At 42.2% G+C, this 19063-nt stretch overlaps 1 protein-coding gene across 2 annotated transcripts in view; it reads right to left on the bottom strand.

Annotated features, from left to right (window-relative positions):
• scube1 (signal peptide, CUB domain, EGF-like 1) overlaps window positions 1-18684 on the bottom strand; it is a 118495-nt gene extending 99811 nt beyond the window's left edge. Inside the window, exons 1-2 of one of the 2 annotated variants that reach the window (XM_023299765.3) lie at window positions 18444-18684; window positions 13724-13846 (exon numbers count right to left, since the gene is read on the bottom strand). In XM_023299765.3, the coding sequence (XP_023155533.1) occupies window positions 13724-13846; window positions 18444-18531 (211 nt within the window). In that variant the 5' untranslated portion in view covers window positions 18532-18684. The remainder of the gene's footprint in view (window positions 1-13723; window positions 13847-18443) is intronic. The other variant, XM_023299766.3, reaches the window with a different exon arrangement.
• Between the last annotated feature and the right edge of the window lie 379 nt (window positions 18685-19063).

The following is a 19063-nucleotide window of genomic DNA, read 5'->3' as shown; positions in this document are numbered from 1 at the left end:
TAAAGCAGAGAAAGGCTTCTACAAACAGTGCAAAGCCACAAACAAAACTTTGGCTGCTATTAAGATTTTGTCAGAATTTGAATTACATTAATTATTTGTGAGTCTTCCTGATCTAGGCTGTTAGTGAGAAGATGCCCGGTTCACGTCCCGGTCTGGGCCTGGGATCTTTCTGCATGGAGTTTTCATGTTCTCCCTGTGCATGTGTGGGTTTACTCCAGGTTCTCCAGCTTCCTCCCACAGTCCAAAAACATGCTGAGGTTAACTGATGATTCTAAATTGTCTGTATGTTTGAATGTGAGTGTGATTGTTTGTCTCTATGTGTAGTCCTGTGATAGACTGGTGACCTGTCCAGGGTGTCCCCTGTCTTCACCCTAAATCAGCTGGGATAGACTCCAGCCCCCCTGCAAACCTAATGAGGATTAAGCGGTGTATAGATAACAATTGATTTTCAGGACTGTACTCAAAGATGGAAAAAAGAGCCATTATGATCCCTAAAACAGAGATACCACACTTTCTGCTCATCATTTTCCCAAAGATCCCTTGATTCTGATTAGGATTTTAGATAAAAACTTTAATATTTAAAGCACAGACACATATAGTACACACAATTAAAGCATAATAATTCATGTTCCTCTTAATTTCTGGGTGACTGGAAAATAAGGGATGACTAACCGTTTTGATGATGGTGTATATTGGCATAATGGACAGGATGGGAAAGAGGGTTCTAACTAGGGACAGGTGTGTATGTGGCAGAGATTAGAGGGAGGTGGGAGAGGTTAGTGGAAGGAGGAGGAAGGTGCTTCATTGGGTCTACTTGGCCCCAAACAGTGCCGCTTCCTGCCCCAGAGCTGTTGTTGACATCTGACAGCGGTGCCCCGACAGCTTCGGACTGGCTGCTGCTTCCGCTCACATGCGCACATTTTCTAATTTGCCGGGGAAATGTTTATGCTCCTTGTCTCATCAAGTGAATTAGGCGCCTTCACTGACAGACTTGCACCCATGTCCTATGCCAAACTTTTTCAGTCATCTGAGGTTATGGAGCCATCGCTATGCCTTTTTCACTACATGGCCGGTATTCAACATGTTTAATTCTGCTGCAAAGGTGGGAATTTTAATATGGGGACTGACTTGCTTTTGGAGCCAGCATCAAGTCGCCATTTGAGGAACTGCAGTTTTTGGCACTTTTATGTTGGCTAAACTTCATGGCACTGGAGGTTGTCACTATGGAAATAGGTCAAAGTCCAGGGTGGACAATACCATACAACAGAATGGGTCTTTAACATGCTTCTGCTGAACCATCTGCGGAAAATATATATCTCATTGCAATTTTCCTGACAAATAATGCAATTCCGATTTAACAGTCAAGCTACAGTTTAAAATTCATTGTACAGTAGATACAAAATGTGATGGAGCATTAGCACGAGATACCATTACAAGTATGGCTGGAGGACAGCATGAATTTCAAAACTCATTAATATGACAGTTTGAAATCTGGGTCAGATGTGCTGCCTGACACACACCCAGCTTTTGTGATTTGCCAACTGCATTGTTTTAAATTGAAATTTTAGTTTGGAATCATTAATCATTCAGCCAAAGCAGTTTCTCACTATTGAAGAGAAGGCAACAGGATACCAGTCATTTATACTTTTTACATTACATTTTTTTCCAACCAATGAAAAATGATGAATGACTTCAAGCACTTGGCGACCACTCACAAGGAAAGGTTGAATATGCTTGTGAACGCACCAGCTAACTGTGCAGTGTATATTTTGATCACCCAGCCTGAAATGCTGCCTGGCTTCGTTGCAGCGTCAGTCTGTGCAATAATCAGCGCGTCGGTTGTGTCGGCAGAGGGGCTCCCTTGGTTGGTGTCGATGTTACTCACATCAAAATGGATGGAAAAACCATTTCAGTCTTGCAGAACTGAGCCGGCAAAAATGGCTGCACAGCAAGGTGACAAAATTGATGAAAATAGCAAACTCACACAAGGTGAGTCAATGTACTAAGGAGGAAAGGAAGCTATACTACAATTCCAATATCCTGCCGATTATACTGCTATATTTTTAGATGTACGAGCAGAAAATATGCCAGTTTTTTCTTGCATAGTTGTGCAGTGTGTATGTGTATTTGGTGTCACTATGTAGCATGCACATTTTTCCAGCATACGTTAACACAACACTACATTAAATTTCCAGTAAAAATAGTGAACTGCTGCACTTTGATGAGGGATGCATAATAAACAATGCCATTGATCAGAACAGCAAGACAAATGTAAAAGCAGAAGGGTGAGGTTTAGAGGAAAGGAGCAGTACAGTAAGCAAGTAAATACTCTTTGGAATTAGTACCACAAAACATGCGAAATCCCTGCATTGGTCTTTCAGAACTTCACTAAACCACATTTTTAAAAGAACATTAAATACCACCTTTACACAGAAGGTGACAGGGCTCACTCAGTGGCAAACACACAGAGAAATATTACCCATTGTTGCAGTATAAAGGTCTTTAGCCAATGTTTTCTCATAGTTTTGGTTTTACAACACATTTACTATATAATTCAGTCTCACTATTCCTATCAGCCCTGCTTCTCCGCAGATGTTTTCAGCAAAAAGGGATTGATAACACCTACTACAGCTTACAGGCAACTAGAGCAACTAGCTGGTGAAGAAAGTTATGACATTAAACAGCTAAAAAGATGTTTCCCAGTAGAAAGAGATTGAAAGAGAGCTAAAGAAGATATGAATATTGGACTTACATCATCACACTGCTGGAAACATGATAGAAAATCAGCACTAACTTTTCCCTCACATAAAAACAGAAACAGTTTACTAACAAATTAGCTATAAAGAACACTATTTAAGAGCTTGTGTTGTCATTATGCCTTCAAGCTGCCAAAAAACATTAATAAAGCTTGATGAACAGCAAAAAAAAATTCTTTTTAACGTCGAGTCTAGAGGCCACCAAACTCCATCTCTTTCACACAAAGGTTAGCAAAGTTAACCACTAGTTAGACAGCTGCATATCTATCAAACTTGCATAAACTTGGTAGAAACTAAACCAGGGCCAGGATGAGAGGAAATATTTGACTTACATTTAGTGTTGTTCCATGTCTGTAGAAAGTTCTAACATTATGTGTACTTTCTTGCCAACACATTAGCTATAATTCCATTAGGTGATAATGGCTCTTTTTCACAGCAGCCAGTCAGAACGCCACAGCTGTGATTAATTACATTAACGGCAGCTGCATTCTATTTAGGTGTTCTCTCTCCAGAACTCTTGAATAGTGCATGTGGTCTCACTAGCACAACCTATGGGTAAAATATAGGAGGCGAATCTTCATAAGTAATTTTTTTTCCTGCTATGCCTAAATTTATATTATGTGAAATTTTAAAAAGCTCATTTGTAGTCAGTTTATTTTGTCTGTAACAAACTTGAACAATACCTCACTAGCACCACATGACACTCAGACATTGTCAGCAGCTACTAAGCTAACATAAGCGAGCATAAAGATATTTTTATCAGAAAATGGTGTAAACCAAAACACTGTAGTGGAATAATTTCTACAGTCATTGTTTTCATTTCATAGTGTCCTCTTTCTCTGTTCCATCATTTTTATTGCGTGCCAAGATCCATGTCTTAAAGCATTATTTGTAATATTTATATATATACACACACACACATATTTTGTATTTTGTATATTTTATATATACATACACACACACACACACACACACACACACACATATACAAGGCAAAATCTTTAGAACATCCCAATTTTTACAGTTTTTTATTGGAAATGATGCATGCTAATGTCTCATTGTACTCTGAAATGAAAGCATAGAACAAATAAACAAATACACATTACCAGTCAAAAGTTTGGACACAAAAACTGTTTGTGGAATTATGTTGTGAACAAAAAGTGTGTGTGAAACAAAATCAGAATATGTTTTATATTTTAGATTCTTTAAAGTAGCCATTTTGCTTTGATTACTGCTTTTTACACTCTTGGCATTCTCTCAATCAGCTTCATTAGGTAGTTATTTGAAATGGTTTTGAATTAAGAGGTGTGCCTTTTGAAGGGTGAGTTTGTGGAATTTCTTGCCTTTTAATGTGTTTGAGACCATCAGTTGTGTTCTGCAGAAGTAGGGTTAGTAAACAGTGGATAGCCCTATTTGATGACTGTTGTAATCCATAGTATGGAAAGAACTATTCGACTCAGTAAAGAGAAACGACCGTCCATCATTACTTTTTACTTTGTCCAAACTTTTCACTGGTACTGTACAGGCTATACGGCAGATAATTGTGGTTGACATCTCATTGACAGCCTTATTAGAACAGATCAACAATGGAGCAGAAGACAGAAGTTTCCAATTTATCTCTGAGCTTAGATAAAAGAAGCTAACAGACGCTGGCAGTCATTTCCAATAAACCACATTAGATTTCATGAATTTATGAAAAGACATAACCAGAAGCAATCCAAATATTTTTAATCTTTTAAACCATACATGTCAGATTCCATTACTTGGGGCTAGTATGTAGCCAGCAGTGTTGCTAAGAACAAGCCACAAACCCTAGTTATCAAGCCGAGACCACTCATTAGAATGTTGTTTTTTTTCTTTCAAATTTAAATTTCTCTCTTATAGAGTCAGACAGAGTGGGTATGTGTGTCACAACATTTACATTTCAAGGTTGGACTTAAAGATAAAGCCAGTATCAAGCTGAATAAGCTTTTCCTGAGTGACATTTCCACCCAGTAGTACCACTCATCTGTCACAAATTGACAAGGAAGAGGGTTGGAGACGCTGGCATGAGGTCACTGTATCTATATATAAAACCTGAGTCTCAGTGAATGTGACCTGCTCCACTGAATGTGAGCAGACAGAGAGGCGGGAGAGGGAGGGAGGTGCGTCAATGGAATCTGTGCTGGGTGAGATGCATTTTTTGTGAGAGTGCGAACTGAGTTATGTGTGCATGTAGGTAGCCAGTGAGGAGAGCGGCTGACTGATGACGGAGGTGCAGACGCCAGGCAGACAATGGCCTAGTAATTGTCTGCCACTTCCCCCTCTCGCCCTCCCACCTGTGCCGTCTCCCTCGCCATCCATTCTTCCCATGAGATGCCCTTTCTGCCTCTCGCTCTGTCTCTGTAAAGCAGGTCAGGTGTTCATGACTGTGGCACACAGTATGAGAAAAGCTGGGTGAAATATGTTCAGACTGGCAGGGTACCTTTCACAATTATTTCAAATCTTGCCATCCTGGGACACACACTCAAGCCTAAAAAAAAGTATGGATGGTACCATTCTGTGTGAATGATGAATGAATATTCATCACAAACTGACACTGTAAAACCAGAGGGTACTGGAAATGAATGTTGGGCAAAGGTACGACTCACACCATCATAGAAGATGAATGAGGATTCTGAGGCTTCCATGGTGGTGGTCCACTGATTTGTTCATGAGGAGCTTAAACATTATGCCATAGAGGCAGCATGGACTCTGAAGGTGCTCTGTGGCATCTGGCACCAGGACGTTAGTCACCATGGATCACACTGTTCCAGCACATCCCCCTTCACCCTGTCACAGGTTTGTCCCTACCACTGTCACTAAGTAATCACCACTGCTGACCCTTACAGAGATGCTCCAACCTGTCTCCTGTCCATAATGACTTGCTCCCTGTCAGAGTCACTAAGGTATTGACAGCAGCTGATCTCTTCCACATCCAACACACTGACTATAAGACCTGACTGATCACTTAACGTATATCAGAGCTCAGCTGTTACATCTGTGAGAGATCATGTTGGTTTGACTGATTGTTGTACACATGGGAATGACAGAAGTAGTTGTGAAAAGAATAAAACATTAGAGTCTGAAAGAGAGGTTCAAACTCTGTCTACTTCATTGCCCTCATACAACTTGTTGGCTGTGGCAAATTACAACAGTTGTCTGGTGTTTTGGAAATTGTGGATCTGTAACATGAACTGGATTTCCTCCTGAAGACAGGCTAAATATTCTTCAGCACTGTTAATCATCGTTTTCTGTTTTTTAAGGCCAAGTTCAAAGAAGCAATGGCAATACATGAAAACACCCAAACTCTACTGTGACTTCAATGAGACCTCTCCATTGGCACAACATTAAGCAGTTTTTCACTGCAAGGGCTTGCAGGCTGCTTTAGGGGGGTCTGAACCATTTATGCTTGGTCCAATGCAGCAACCAGCCCTTTAGAACTTCTTTCAAGGCCATTTTTGTAGTAGGTATTTCTGAGCACCACTGAAAAAAACAGTGTTCAAAGTGGCATTCCCCTGTACCTGCTTCATACTTAATTAGTTGTTTTGGCACACAGATTAAACCCTGGAGTGAAGATACAGTTGCAGTTACAGTTACACACAGAAGATGTGTTTTTGGGAGAGGAGATGGCTAAGACTTTGGTGTTAAAACACATAATGAGAGGGAGGAGAAGAGGCTTCTACTCAGAGCAATGGACAGCCTTGATGAAGACCAATCAATTAGCCTGTAAGTGACAATTGCTGAGTAAACACTGCAGGGCTTTTGCGGGCCACTGACAGCTCTGTGGCAACCAGCCAGATCTCTGGACCACGATGCACTGAGAGAAATGTTCTTTTTAACACAACACTGAACATTAGTGCCAAAATACTCAAGACTCAAAATTTTATTTTTTTATTTTTTTTTATCATCATCTCATATCATCATTTTGGTAAGAAATCTGTAGATTTAACAGCTTGACATTTCTTTTTCTTTCTCTTTTTTTTCCCAGTAGAAATGCCATAGTTAATCTCTCAAAGCTGATAAGTCGCTCTGCCCTGAACTTTGGACATACAGCAGCATTTCTTTAATTCCCAGTGATTCATCTTATCATAGGCCTTTGAATTTTTAACCTTCAGCTTGGTAAACAAGTGCACAATACTAAAATACATCTCTCAATAAACAGGGAGTTGATTCTGGCACTGGACTGCACTCACACATGCACATGTGCAGTAAAGCAGGCTTGACTGATACACAGCTCCTCCCACATACTCTTCATTTGACAGCCCAGGGATAAAAGTTCACATTTTTCCATAACAAGCCGGCAGTATCAGCTTGTGGAAAAGTCTACAGAGAGGGCAGCGTTCATAATCACAAGATCAGATTTCAGTGGCGAGCAGCTTTAGAAAAACACTTTCACTTCAGAGATTGACTCCTGTGAAGACATAGCGCTGATGTGGGGAGGTAAGACGAGAGACACCCGAGGGCTCTGGTCTGGGTGAACCTGGCCGTGGCTGGGTTGTGATCCTGCTGAGTGAACTACTGAACAGCCAAGCTCCTGGCAGGACAATGTGGCCTGCGAGCTGCTAATTTGCAGTGCGGAAGTGTAGCAAAGAGACTAAGAGCACAGGTCATCTCCCTTGGTCACCAGAGCTCTAATCTAAGCCGTTACCAAATCATGAGAGCGAGTCAGAGTTTTCTCAGTGTAGACCCACACAGGCCTCCCTAAACATGTTGTACGTTAGTAATGTGATCAATTCAGTCAGTGATCTTGCTGCTCTCTGTACATGTACACTGGCTCCAAATGTATTAATTCACAATATTTAACTGAACTTTAGACCACACGTTTCTCAGTCTGGGCCTGACCCACAACATTTAGCATTTCTTTTGCGTGAACAACCAAATTGTTTTTCAGAGTTACTTACTTTGGATTTGGGCTGCACAGTGGCTTGGTGGTTAGCACTTTCACCTTGCAGCTAGAAGATCCTTGGTTCACATCCCCGAAAACTCTGACTCGCTTCCCAGAATCTTTGTGCATGGAGTTTACATGTTCTCCCTGTGCATGTGTGGGTTTTCTCCAGGTACGTCAGCTTTCTCCCACAGTCCAGAAACATGCTAAGGTTAATTGGTGATTCTAAATTGTCCGTAGGTGTGATTGTTTGTTTTTACATGTGGCCCTGTGATAGACTGGTGACCTGTCCAGGGTGTCTCCTGCCTTCACTCTGAATCAGCTGGGATAGACTCCAACCCTCCATGACGCTAATGAGGATTAAGTGCTGTATATCATATTTAGTCCTCAGCTCTCATTGTTGTATTGTTTCTGCACTGTATATCCAGAAGGCAGAAGCAAACTTGCAGCAAACAAAATGATTTTCCTTGATAAAAGTGTTTTGATTTGGAAACATCATAGAGTTGCAGAAATGAAATAACATGAGGTCAGTCTCCAGTGTATACACAGCAAGAGTTTAAGAAATCTGAGACTGTCTGGACTGTCTGTGCGGTAAGGGTGTATAAATGGGTAAATATCTATATTTGAATCTTTGTGCCACTGGGAATAATTCATACCACTCAGCAGTTTGCTTGCTGTTATTACAGGTGCACGGTGTTTAAACAGGGTATCTTAGGACACGTCCAACTGTGTTACATTCATTTATGAGGGCAGCAAAACCAATTTGTCTGTATAAGACTCATGAGGCTTCACAATTTAAAACTGCACTTTATATCCAAGAATATGGAGTATGAAGAGTGCATCTGGAGGTCTTTGAATAAACAAGGGTGCTGTAGACCTGGAAAAGTATGATAAGATGACAAATGAGAGATAACAGTGTGGACTGATCATACATTTCTGGGTCAATGCACTTGTGAGAACAAGGGAGTAAAAAGTCAAAGACAAACCCTCAGTTTTATCCAATTTTTCATGATGCGTGGCATGTTTTACTAGTCTGTTGAGTGATAATTCGCTGATATGGAGTGATGCTGATAATAAAGAAGCAGAGATGACCCGAGGGACTCAGAGATCGAGTGCAGAGGCTCTGCTGCTTCCAGGTGCTTCCAGGAATAGCAAAGCCGCTAATGGCGCTGGCCGGCAAAGTGGCCCGTAATGCCTGTTGATGGAAAACACAGCTGGCCAATTACAGCGCGCATATCTAATCACTGGGGTCAGGGGTCAGCTCCCATCCACCATCTGTCTTCATTTGGTGTCCCCGTCATGAGCTGTTGCCTCATCACCAGGGGGAGAGTTCGACAGATCTCAGCATGCAGTCAGGAGGCGAAGGGAGGAGAGCGTGTTGTGAAGCATGGCTGACGCACACACACTGCACATCCAAACGCTGGATGGAGAACGGTGATGTAAGAAAACGCAGTTGACATTCAAGCTCCGTTCAGACAGAGTGCATCATCCCCCCACACACACAGAAACACACACACTGATTCAAATGCATGCCTGGGAGAAGTGATGTAATAAAGAGCGGCTGGCAGCGCAGGTCTGCTCAGACAGCAAGTTTATGGGAGGAAGATCGTATTCCTGAAAAACCGAACCCTGTTGCTGTCTCCGCTCAGAGGACAGAGGAGCTGTTGTTATTCAGGACACCTCATTCAGAACGTGTGTCTTTGTGACTGTCCAGAGTAATAAATCACACAGTATATATGGAGAGCTGCATCATTAATGTAGCTTAGGACTTGAGTCTATACAGTCAATAATCATGGTCCTCTAAAAGGTTTGTACAACCAAAAATGACATCAGTGTGAGATAGCAGTGCGCAGTGACAGTAGAAATAAAGAGTTCATGGGGAGATCGAGGAGAGAAGTCATTTTTATGCTATAATGCAACTGTAATTAGTGAAAAACGTTCTATAGTGAGTCATGATGTTCCACTAGCTTGTGTAAATCAATGCAATCTCTCATTTTCTTTCAAAAAATAAAACATGTTGACTGCGTTTATGGTACATACACAGCATCCACTATAACAGTTAGTAGGTTTTGACACCATAGCAATTTAAAGAAACTTAAACAAAGATTATTTTCTAAAGTGCAAAAATAAAAACTACAGTAGGTACTTGCTGCATTCATGTCCAGAAGAAGAATAGAAAAAAATATCCCTTACTCTAACAAGGAAGTGTCCACGCATTACTATGAGGTAGTGCTGACATATTATGTTATTATTACATAGAGATGAGAAGTAAGTCTCTGGAAGCCTATTGGTGGGATAGAACACTGTCTCACACATCAGTCCAAATCACCCAGAGGTGTTTAATGGGGTTGAGATCTGGTGACTGCGAAGGCCATAGTATATTTTTCATACTCAATAAACCATCCAGCGACCTCTTGTGTCCTATGGATGGAGGCATTGTCATCCCATCAGGACAGATATTTTACACTGTTACACTGTTGCCTTGCAGCTACAAGATCCTCAGTTCACGTCCCGACCTTCCCGGGATCTTTCTGCATGGAGTTTGCATGTTCTCCATGTGCATGTGTGGGTTTTCTCCAGGTTCTCCGGCTTCCTCCCACAGTCCAAAACCACGCTGAGGTTAACTGGAGATTCTAAACTGCCAGTGCATGTGAGTGTGATTGTTTGTCTCCGTATGTAGTCCTGTGATAGACTGGTGACCTGTCCAGTGTGTCCCCTGCCTTCACCCTACATCAGCTGGGATAGACTCCAGCCCCCCATGAACCTAATGAGGATTAAGTAGTGTACAGATGATGGATGGAATTTCCTCTAAGGCCAGTGTCTTTCCATGTTTGTGAGTGTGCAAAGTTTGTGTTGTCTTTGCACGAAATCTGGTAAGAAGGATATTTTAAGGTAAGACAGCTCACTGTTAGTATGTGTTAATATCTATTTGATGAATAGTGCACTTGTTTGTGGGTCGATCAGTTTGATGTCAGGTAAGAGTTTCAATGTGTGACTTGGCGACAGCTGACTGAGGTAACTGGCTGATGGTGATGGGATCCACCCAGTTAATCTCTAACTACCAAGAGCTCATTTTGTGTATTATAAATTTGCATTATTACTCATTGTAGCTGCCATTTCTTACTGAAATTTCATGTAATGTTAGCTGGCTAGAGTTGACATATTCAGAGACAAGAGGCACAGACAAATTCACCTTATGTTTTACTTGTAAATTCTGAAAATGACCATCTGTAAGCTGTCAGACCTTGGTCTTGACTTTCTCTTGGCTGAAGAATAATAAGATAATATACATGTATACATAAACTTAAAAAGCTGGTTGCATTATTCTGAGGGACTGACCAGGAAATGACTAACTATACTACATAATTTGGTTTAAATTCTCAAATCATACATGCAAACAGGTAAAATGCATGCCCTGTGGAATTTAAACTCATTAAACTGGTACCAGGCGTATCACAACACTGCCCTATCTTATTTTGTGTGTGTGTGGGGGGGGGGGGGGGGGGGGGGGGGCTGTTTGAGCACATGCAGCTGAACAAACAGGAAAAGTTACAGTTATTCCTGGATTGAAAAAAATAGAATAAAAAAATTATCCAATGCAGTAACAACAAAGACTGAAAGCAGCAAAAATCTGTCAATGATTAATTAATTGAAATTTTATGCATTTTCTATGGCCACGAGTCCTGAGGGTGTCTGGGAAAAACAAAACTTCATCTACTGAAGAGGACGCTTGCCTGTAATCAACAAGTCAGAGAACAACGACTAATCAAGATATTGAGGTGAGAGTGTTTCGCGCTTCCAGCTCCAACATTGTGAAGTTTTCGCTTCTAAGGATAATCCCAGTATATTTCGAACTTGGTTCATGTAATCTAATTAAACTTGCTAATTAACTAATCTTTCCTGCCTAGTCGGACGCACAGGTGATGCTGTCATGTTCAAAGATCAAAGCAGTTAACTTGGTGAATGCAATGTTATCATAGGTCACAGAAAAAAATGAACCGATACGTAGTATGTTGTATTTTTTCATTCATTTTTTTAAGGTTGTGATAATGCAAACATTCTGTAGCATCACTTATATGAGCAGTGGAGTGTGAGGTACAATGGAAGAGATTAGAGGATCACACTGTGCGTGTGTGCGTGTGCATGCATACGTGCGTGTGTGTGCATAAATAAATGAGAGAGCTGGTGTATCTGTGCAGTCGGGCGGCTCCAGCTGTGGTGTGCTTTGAGGCAGAAGTGAGCGGAGGTGTGAGCACACAGCCAGGTGCTGCCCCCGTCTCAACCTAACACCCCCGATTAGTCCACTTCCTCCCCGTTAATTAGGAGAACCTGTAGGTGGGGGGGGGGGTAGGGTGTGCATATGTGGGGATTGTGGAACAGCTGTCTAACCTGCTGTTACATCAGAGGCCCAGTTCTTGTGCCCAGATCGTTTCAGACTCAGTCTAAATGCGTTTCAGATAGGCTGAAGTTCATACAGTACCTGACATTAGAACGTGTCTCACTTGCAAATGCTGCTCCCATTTAAAGTCCTAGTTTGGTCATTGACTAAAGCCCTAGAAGCTCATCTCTATGTATCAAAGTTACATATTTAGAAGTTTTTGGACATCTTAAATAGCAGCTTGTACATTTTTTCTTGACTTAATAAAAACTAAAAAAATTAATAAATAAAAATTTTGTTTAAAGTCTTAAACACACTTTTCATTCACTTTTGTTTTATTTTATTTCTATTACTACGTCTATTGCTACATAAGCTGCTGTAACAATGTGAATTTCCCCTGGCGTGGGGAGAAATAAAGACTTATCTTACCTTATGTGCTAACATAATTGCACAAGGGTTTTCTAATCATCAATTAGCCTTTCAGCACCATTAGCTAACACAATGTAGCATTAGAACACAGGAGTGATGGTTGCTGGAAATGTTCCTCTGTATCCCTATGGAGATATTCCATTAAAAATCAGTTGTTTCCAGCTAGAATAGTCATTTACCACAGTAGCAATGTCTACACTGGATTTATCAATCATTTAATGTTATCTTCATTGGAAAAAAATGCTTTTCTTTTAAAAATAAGGACATTTCTAAGTGACATCAAACTTTTCAACGATAGTGTACATATTAACAAAAGTTTAAGTGGGAGGATGTGATTTAAATGCCTTTTGACTGAGCACAGACAGCACTTTAATCAGACAGTGGACTTGCTAGAGTTCACCTTTGTACAGTGAGCTTTGCTAGGAGCTAGAGGGTGGAGATACAATACTCCCAGACATAAATCTGTGTATTTCTTCCAGCCTCTGTAGCCAAACTCAGAGTTGTACCAGCGTGACCTTACTTCTTAGGCTGTGCTAAAGGAGAGAAGAAGTTCTGAAGTAGTAGACAACATGGTAGGGTTCTGCAAAGAAAGGATCAGCATTTGATCAGGTTTTGATTCCATCCAAATATGCCCAGATAGTCCCCAGCACCATTCCTATGGATCAACCAACCACCAATCTGTTGGGCTCAGTCCATTACTTGTGGATATACTCTCAATCTCACAGCAAAAAGTCAACTTGTAGATTGGCTTTTTCTCTGTGTCTAGAACCATGTGCGCATTAATGCTGAAATCTCAGACAGTCCTGATTGTGCTATCTTGCCCTCCTGGGTACAATGGTCTTTTCCTAACAAAATGTGTGAACCTCTGTTGTCACACCTGATGGCACCTCCCTCTTCAGCATGGTTACAGTTAAGTTTGTTCAAACTGCATGTCAGATGGTTAGATAGTGTCAGAAACGCTCCACAATTTTCAGATGTTGGACTGTTGCCAACTCTACACCAAATATTGCAGTCGTCTTTCAAGCTTCGTTCTGTGGTACTTCTGTGTGTACGACCCATTCCAATGCTGTCAACGTCTTTCTGGAGAGACAGCTTAAAAATGTGCAACATTATCCCTGCTAATAATGACAGTGCAACCAAAATCCCTTATTACAAAGGATGTTTCAAGCCACTGTTATTGTGCATTAATACTCTAGATTGTGCTTTCACCTGTGCTGGGATCCCCTAAAAGCTTTACGATAGAGTAGGACTTACCCTCGCACTGCTTGCCATCTCCCTTGTAGCCTGGTTTGCAGATGCAGTTGTAGGACTTGGCAGTGTTCTGGCAGAGAGCGTCAATGTGGCAGTCGTCTGAACCCTCTGCGCACTCGTCTGCATCTGCACAAACATAAAACATTAATATCCAATTAGACTTGAGTCCACTGGGATTCAATAAGCTCACGATGCCGGCTGGCAGATGACTGATGATGCACTGCCCTGACATGCCAGACCAGGATCTGTGCCCACTACTGATCTCTAGCCCCGTGTCATCTGACAAAACAGTGATTCCAGGAAGTCCAAAGCACTGAAGTATTCACCTTTCAGTTTGTAAAAAACAGCTCTGATGTCGGACTGGTACTTGGTTACAATACCCAACCTGACATATCGAATATATAAGAATTTAGTGAAAGCAAGGAGTGAAAAGTTGGATTCACTGAAGCTGTATCCTAACTGCAGTGATCCAGCAGTCTCTCACAAGAAAGTTATGTTCAGTGTTCCATCTGTTCTCCTTTATCCTTTTAGTGGCCTTTAAATAATTACAGTCTGTGTCTTGTTCATGTCACATTACAAGACTGCCAACAACACTTTCAGACAACAGGAGTCGTTCCAGCAGTTTGCAGGAAGATTACCATAAATTTATTCCAATGACTTTCCCTCAAAAATGTTTAAATATAACATGGAAAAAACATCACTTGTGGTCAAAACCCTCTGAGGTATGGCACCTGGGATGAGTGACAAGCCGACTTTACTTAGTTACACTAAAGAACTGCTACATTCTGTCTCCTGCGGCTCTGGATGGAGCTTTTCAACGTGATGGTCTGGCTATGTAAAGTCTAAAAGATATGAGCAATTAGGACGGGGCTATAAGTGAAACAACTCTGTATGATGTGTCATCCAATCACATCTGAAGACAAAGATGTGTGCCGCATAGCCATGCTCAGAGGCAGGTTCAGGGGTCAAGCCCTCTGATAAAAAATACAAGGCCTGTTGTAGGAGTCAGCTGTCTAATAAAATCCAGTTTTAATATGCATAGTGGGAAATGTAGCATCCAGCTCTTCTGGAACTTGACCAAGTAGCTGATAGCATAACATGAGCCTGAAGACAATGTGAGAGTACCTTCAAGTGGAACTGCTAGATGCTGCCTCCAAAAACAAAACCAAAAAAAACTGATTTCAGATTTCCAAAAAACATCACTGTGCTTCGAGAAATACTTCATTAATATATTTTTTGTCCAGGCTCCAAACAGAGAAGGTGTTGCTGAATGTAAACTACAACCGTGGGCATCAAACCGACTCTACTGGATCACACCTCACTCCGTACATCTTTACATACAGTCAGTGAATTTCTATTTCAAATTTGTGTCTAATAACATGACACACAGACGGCATGCAGAGGACAGAGGGTTTAAGGCCGAGGTTATACTTTCCATGTCTGCAAATATGCAAGGATCCAATCAGATCTGCATGACGGGAATTTCAGCATCTAGCCAAGCCTCATGAGTCTGTGCAGATGCTTCTGCAGACGTGCCACCCAAAACTGAGGTCCACAAGGCCACTGTGCTACAAGGACATGAGTGTGCATATACAGAATATATAACATAGATGCTACACATGTATATAGGGTTCTCCTCTCAGACTCCAAGTGGATTTAAAAATAGCTTATTTAACAAACACTACGCATCCCTGGGTTCCACAGCTGCCACGTCTCCAAAGAAGTATAATCAAAGCCTAATACTTTCTGCATGTGCAGGTATTCAAGGGTCCAAATAAATTTGGCCATCCGTCCAAGTCAATAAGAGTCCACATGGACACCTTTGTGAACATCCACGTGCAGCCCAACATTAGTATTCACGTGGCTGCTATGCTACAAGGTCGGCAGCACTCATGCTCAGCATTGTGCATCTTAGGAAAGACAGACATGCCAAAGACTGCACATGTATGGAACACATGCTCTAAACAGAATTTGAGTAGGCTAGAAAGCAATATAATTTAAAAACAACTACATTTCCATGATGTCCACAGCTGTCCACAACTGTCTGTGTATGAATGTGTTAGGGAGTAAAATCATAGAGTTACACTGACAAGTACATGAGGGTCTGCTGGGGTCTGAACTTCCTCATCAGAGTTCAGCCCAATATTCGTATCTGTCAGCACAGTCACTTGACTACAAGTGCAGTAATGTGCATGAAAATACATAGATGCTGATCTACTGCACATTTACAGTGTGTCCTCCAAGCAGATTCCATGTGAGCTACACAGCAGTTTAGTAATAACAATAACCAGAAAAGCATTTAGAGAGCGCAGTACTCCGCCAAGGCTGCTCATTTATTGTATCATTTCCTATGGAGAAAATCTTAAATAAAAAATTACCTTGCGGTGAGCACAGGCAGTTGTTATGCACATGTACGTTATGTACGTATACCGAATCGCGTGACCTAAATATGTAGCAGGAATTGATGGGACTCAGAAACACCCCCACAATTTAATCAATTGTTCCTTGTATCATTTCCGATGGATACGTTCCGATAAGTCCACAGCGGTGGATTTGTAATGGAATCACAATCATGTGATCATCAGCAGGCAGCTGACGTAGTGTTCATTTGTTTGTCATAGTTACAGTGACACCGTGGCGCTATCTCACAATGATACAGGAATCCTTAACAAATCCATGGATCCAGACTATAAGCTGCATCACTGCCAAAATCTAATCATTTGGTCCTTGTGTCATTTCTGACCTTCCCTGAAAATTTCATCCAAATCCGCCGGTCTGACAGACAGATCATCACATAACTCCTAAACGTTCCTTGACGGAGTAATTATGCGTCTGTGGTATCCGTGGCTGTTGTTACACTTTGGGCATCAGTGAGTCTGCGAGAGTCTGCTAGTGTCAGTGTGAAATTTCCACAATTCCACGAGAGTCTATGCAGAAGTGTAGGTACAACTCACTACTCGTGCCCACACAGCCACCAGAGTAGAAGAACTGTAGAGCGCATGTTGGGCAGTGATGTGCATGCATGGAATACAGAGGCACTGACCTAATGTGCATGTATGGAAAATGTCCTCCAAGAGAAATCAAAAAAGTGGACTAGAAAATGACATCATTTAAAACTACCTTTCTGTGGTGTGCTGAATGTGTGCACATGCACCAGAGAGTATAGTCTCTGCTTAACAGCTCCTCAATTGATCAGGTTATTGACAAGAGCTGGTCACATCTGGGCCTGAATTGATGGGCAGACGGCTCACTCATTACACAATGTCCACACACACACACGTCTGCTTATGCAGGAAAGAGGGAACCAGAAACACAGACATAGAAATGCTTTGGTTCATGTTATTGAAATGTGTTGCTCAGTAGACCTTTGCATCACCACAGAGCTGCTCTCATGGTCCTTTGCTGCCATCCCAGTATAAACAGCCGATGTGTATGTTAGTCAGCCCAGCTTGAGGCAGCCTGTGGTTCAGCCCCTGCTCTGTCTGGCCCTCTGCCCAGCTCAGCCGTACAAAGGCAATAAATAAACGATAAAACGGAATTTACAATAAATATTTTCCCTGTTAAAAAAGTGTGTGAGTCTTTTATTGAAGGTGAAGCAACGAGAGAGACGGAGGGGGAGTCTGAGAGCAGAAGCAGCAACAGTTAAGGTGTTTTTTTTTTTAAACAGGACACGTTTTTCTTTTCAGCGCCTCTACTCCTGCAGTGTGCCGCAGAAAACTGAGTCCTCCTGGGTTTGTTAAAGCTCTGCCTGCACGGTGGCTCTCTTTCTCTGTAATGACTCCTCACATGTTCACAGTGGTGGGAGGCTGAACAATGTGCTGCTGCAGGGTCGATATTGGGCCCCTGCTGCCTGCCTGCCTGCTCCTCCTGGGACTCTTGACTGCTCTCCTGCCACCACCACACCCCTCAGCTCACATTTACACACACACACACGCACACACGCACACACACACACACACACACACACACACACACACACACACACACACACACACACACACACACACACACACACTCCTCCTCCTCCCTCCTGCAGCTCCGGACAGGCCACCACCAACCCCCGGACACGAGATGCTCTCTAGCGGACTTCTGAAAACCACCTTCGGTAAATCATTTGCACCGTTTTTCCCCCCACGGTGAAATATGAAAACAGGCAGCTCTCTCAACTCCAAATCAAAGCAAATGAGCGCTTAACCCAGAGATCAAGCTGCGGTTTCCGATTCAAACTGACCTTTGCGCGCAGGAAACAGAAGTTCCAGTCAAGTCTGGGAGACTAAATCCATTTACGCATCACAAATAGAGTTCAGGAAAGGAAAACTGTGATGTAAAGAAAAGTTCCCACCAAAACTCTGACATTTAATACATCAAGTGTGCTTTACTAAACGACTAAATGACTTACAAGTCTATGTTTAATGGCACCGGCCAGTGAGAGCAGCGCGCAAAGGCGAGTTTTCAGTGCCATAGGTGTAGTTTTAGCATCAGTGCAGTTGTGCCGTAGACGTACATTGTAGCAATATTTGCCAATAGGAACTTGTAGTGCTGCCATAATAATAAATGGCAAGTTTAGACACATTAATTCATCATTTTTAAAGTCATCTGTGCCTCATCAGAATGCCCCTCGTAGTTTTTCACTCCATCATTTCCTCCTTTAAGCCGGTCAGACTAAATCCACGGAAAAAGTCCCGACAATAACGCAAGACAGAGAGGAAAGGGGAGCTCTTACCTGCGAGTCCGACATTCCCCATCACCCTGCAAGTATTTATGAGGAGGATAAACAAACAAACGTCCCGGGAAAAACAAGCGCTCCCCATGCTGACAGACGGTGTGAGGATTCAGCAGGGCTTTTCTGGGGGTTTGGACTGGACGGAGTGTGTGTGTGTGTGTGTGTGTGTGTGTGTGGATGTGTGTGAGTGTGCGTGTATGTGTGCGTGTGTGAATGTGTGTCTCTGATAGGAGAGGAGGAGGAGGAGGACCGCTCCTGTGGACTGAGAGAGAGAGAGAGAGAGAGAGAGAGAGAGAGAGAGAGAGAGGAGGCGATCCGAGCCCTCTGATTGGCTGTTTCGTGCCGGTGGGAGAGAGAGTGAGACGGACAGAGAGGGAGAGAGAAGACAGAGAGTCATGATGGAGATACTCAGGGTTTCCCAAAACTAACACCTATATATAACATCAAATGCTGGAAAAATGGAGAAAAAACTTATTTCTAACATGAGGGACCCAATATGAGCTGTAGCAGCGGTTTCCAACATGAGGGTGGGGACCTACAAGAAGTCCGCCAGATAAATCAGAAAGGGACACATGGGAAAAGATAGAAAACCCAAATTCTTACGTTATTGCTCCGCAAAG

This window comes from Amphiprion ocellaris, chromosome 21, assembly GCF_022539595.1.
Source record: "Amphiprion ocellaris isolate individual 3 ecotype Okinawa chromosome 21, ASM2253959v1, whole genome shotgun sequence".
Lineage (NCBI taxonomy): Eukaryota > Metazoa > Chordata > Actinopteri > Pomacentridae > Amphiprion > Amphiprion ocellaris.
Note: the sequence above shows the minus strand (reverse complement) of the source record. Positions and strands in the feature narration are given on the sequence as shown.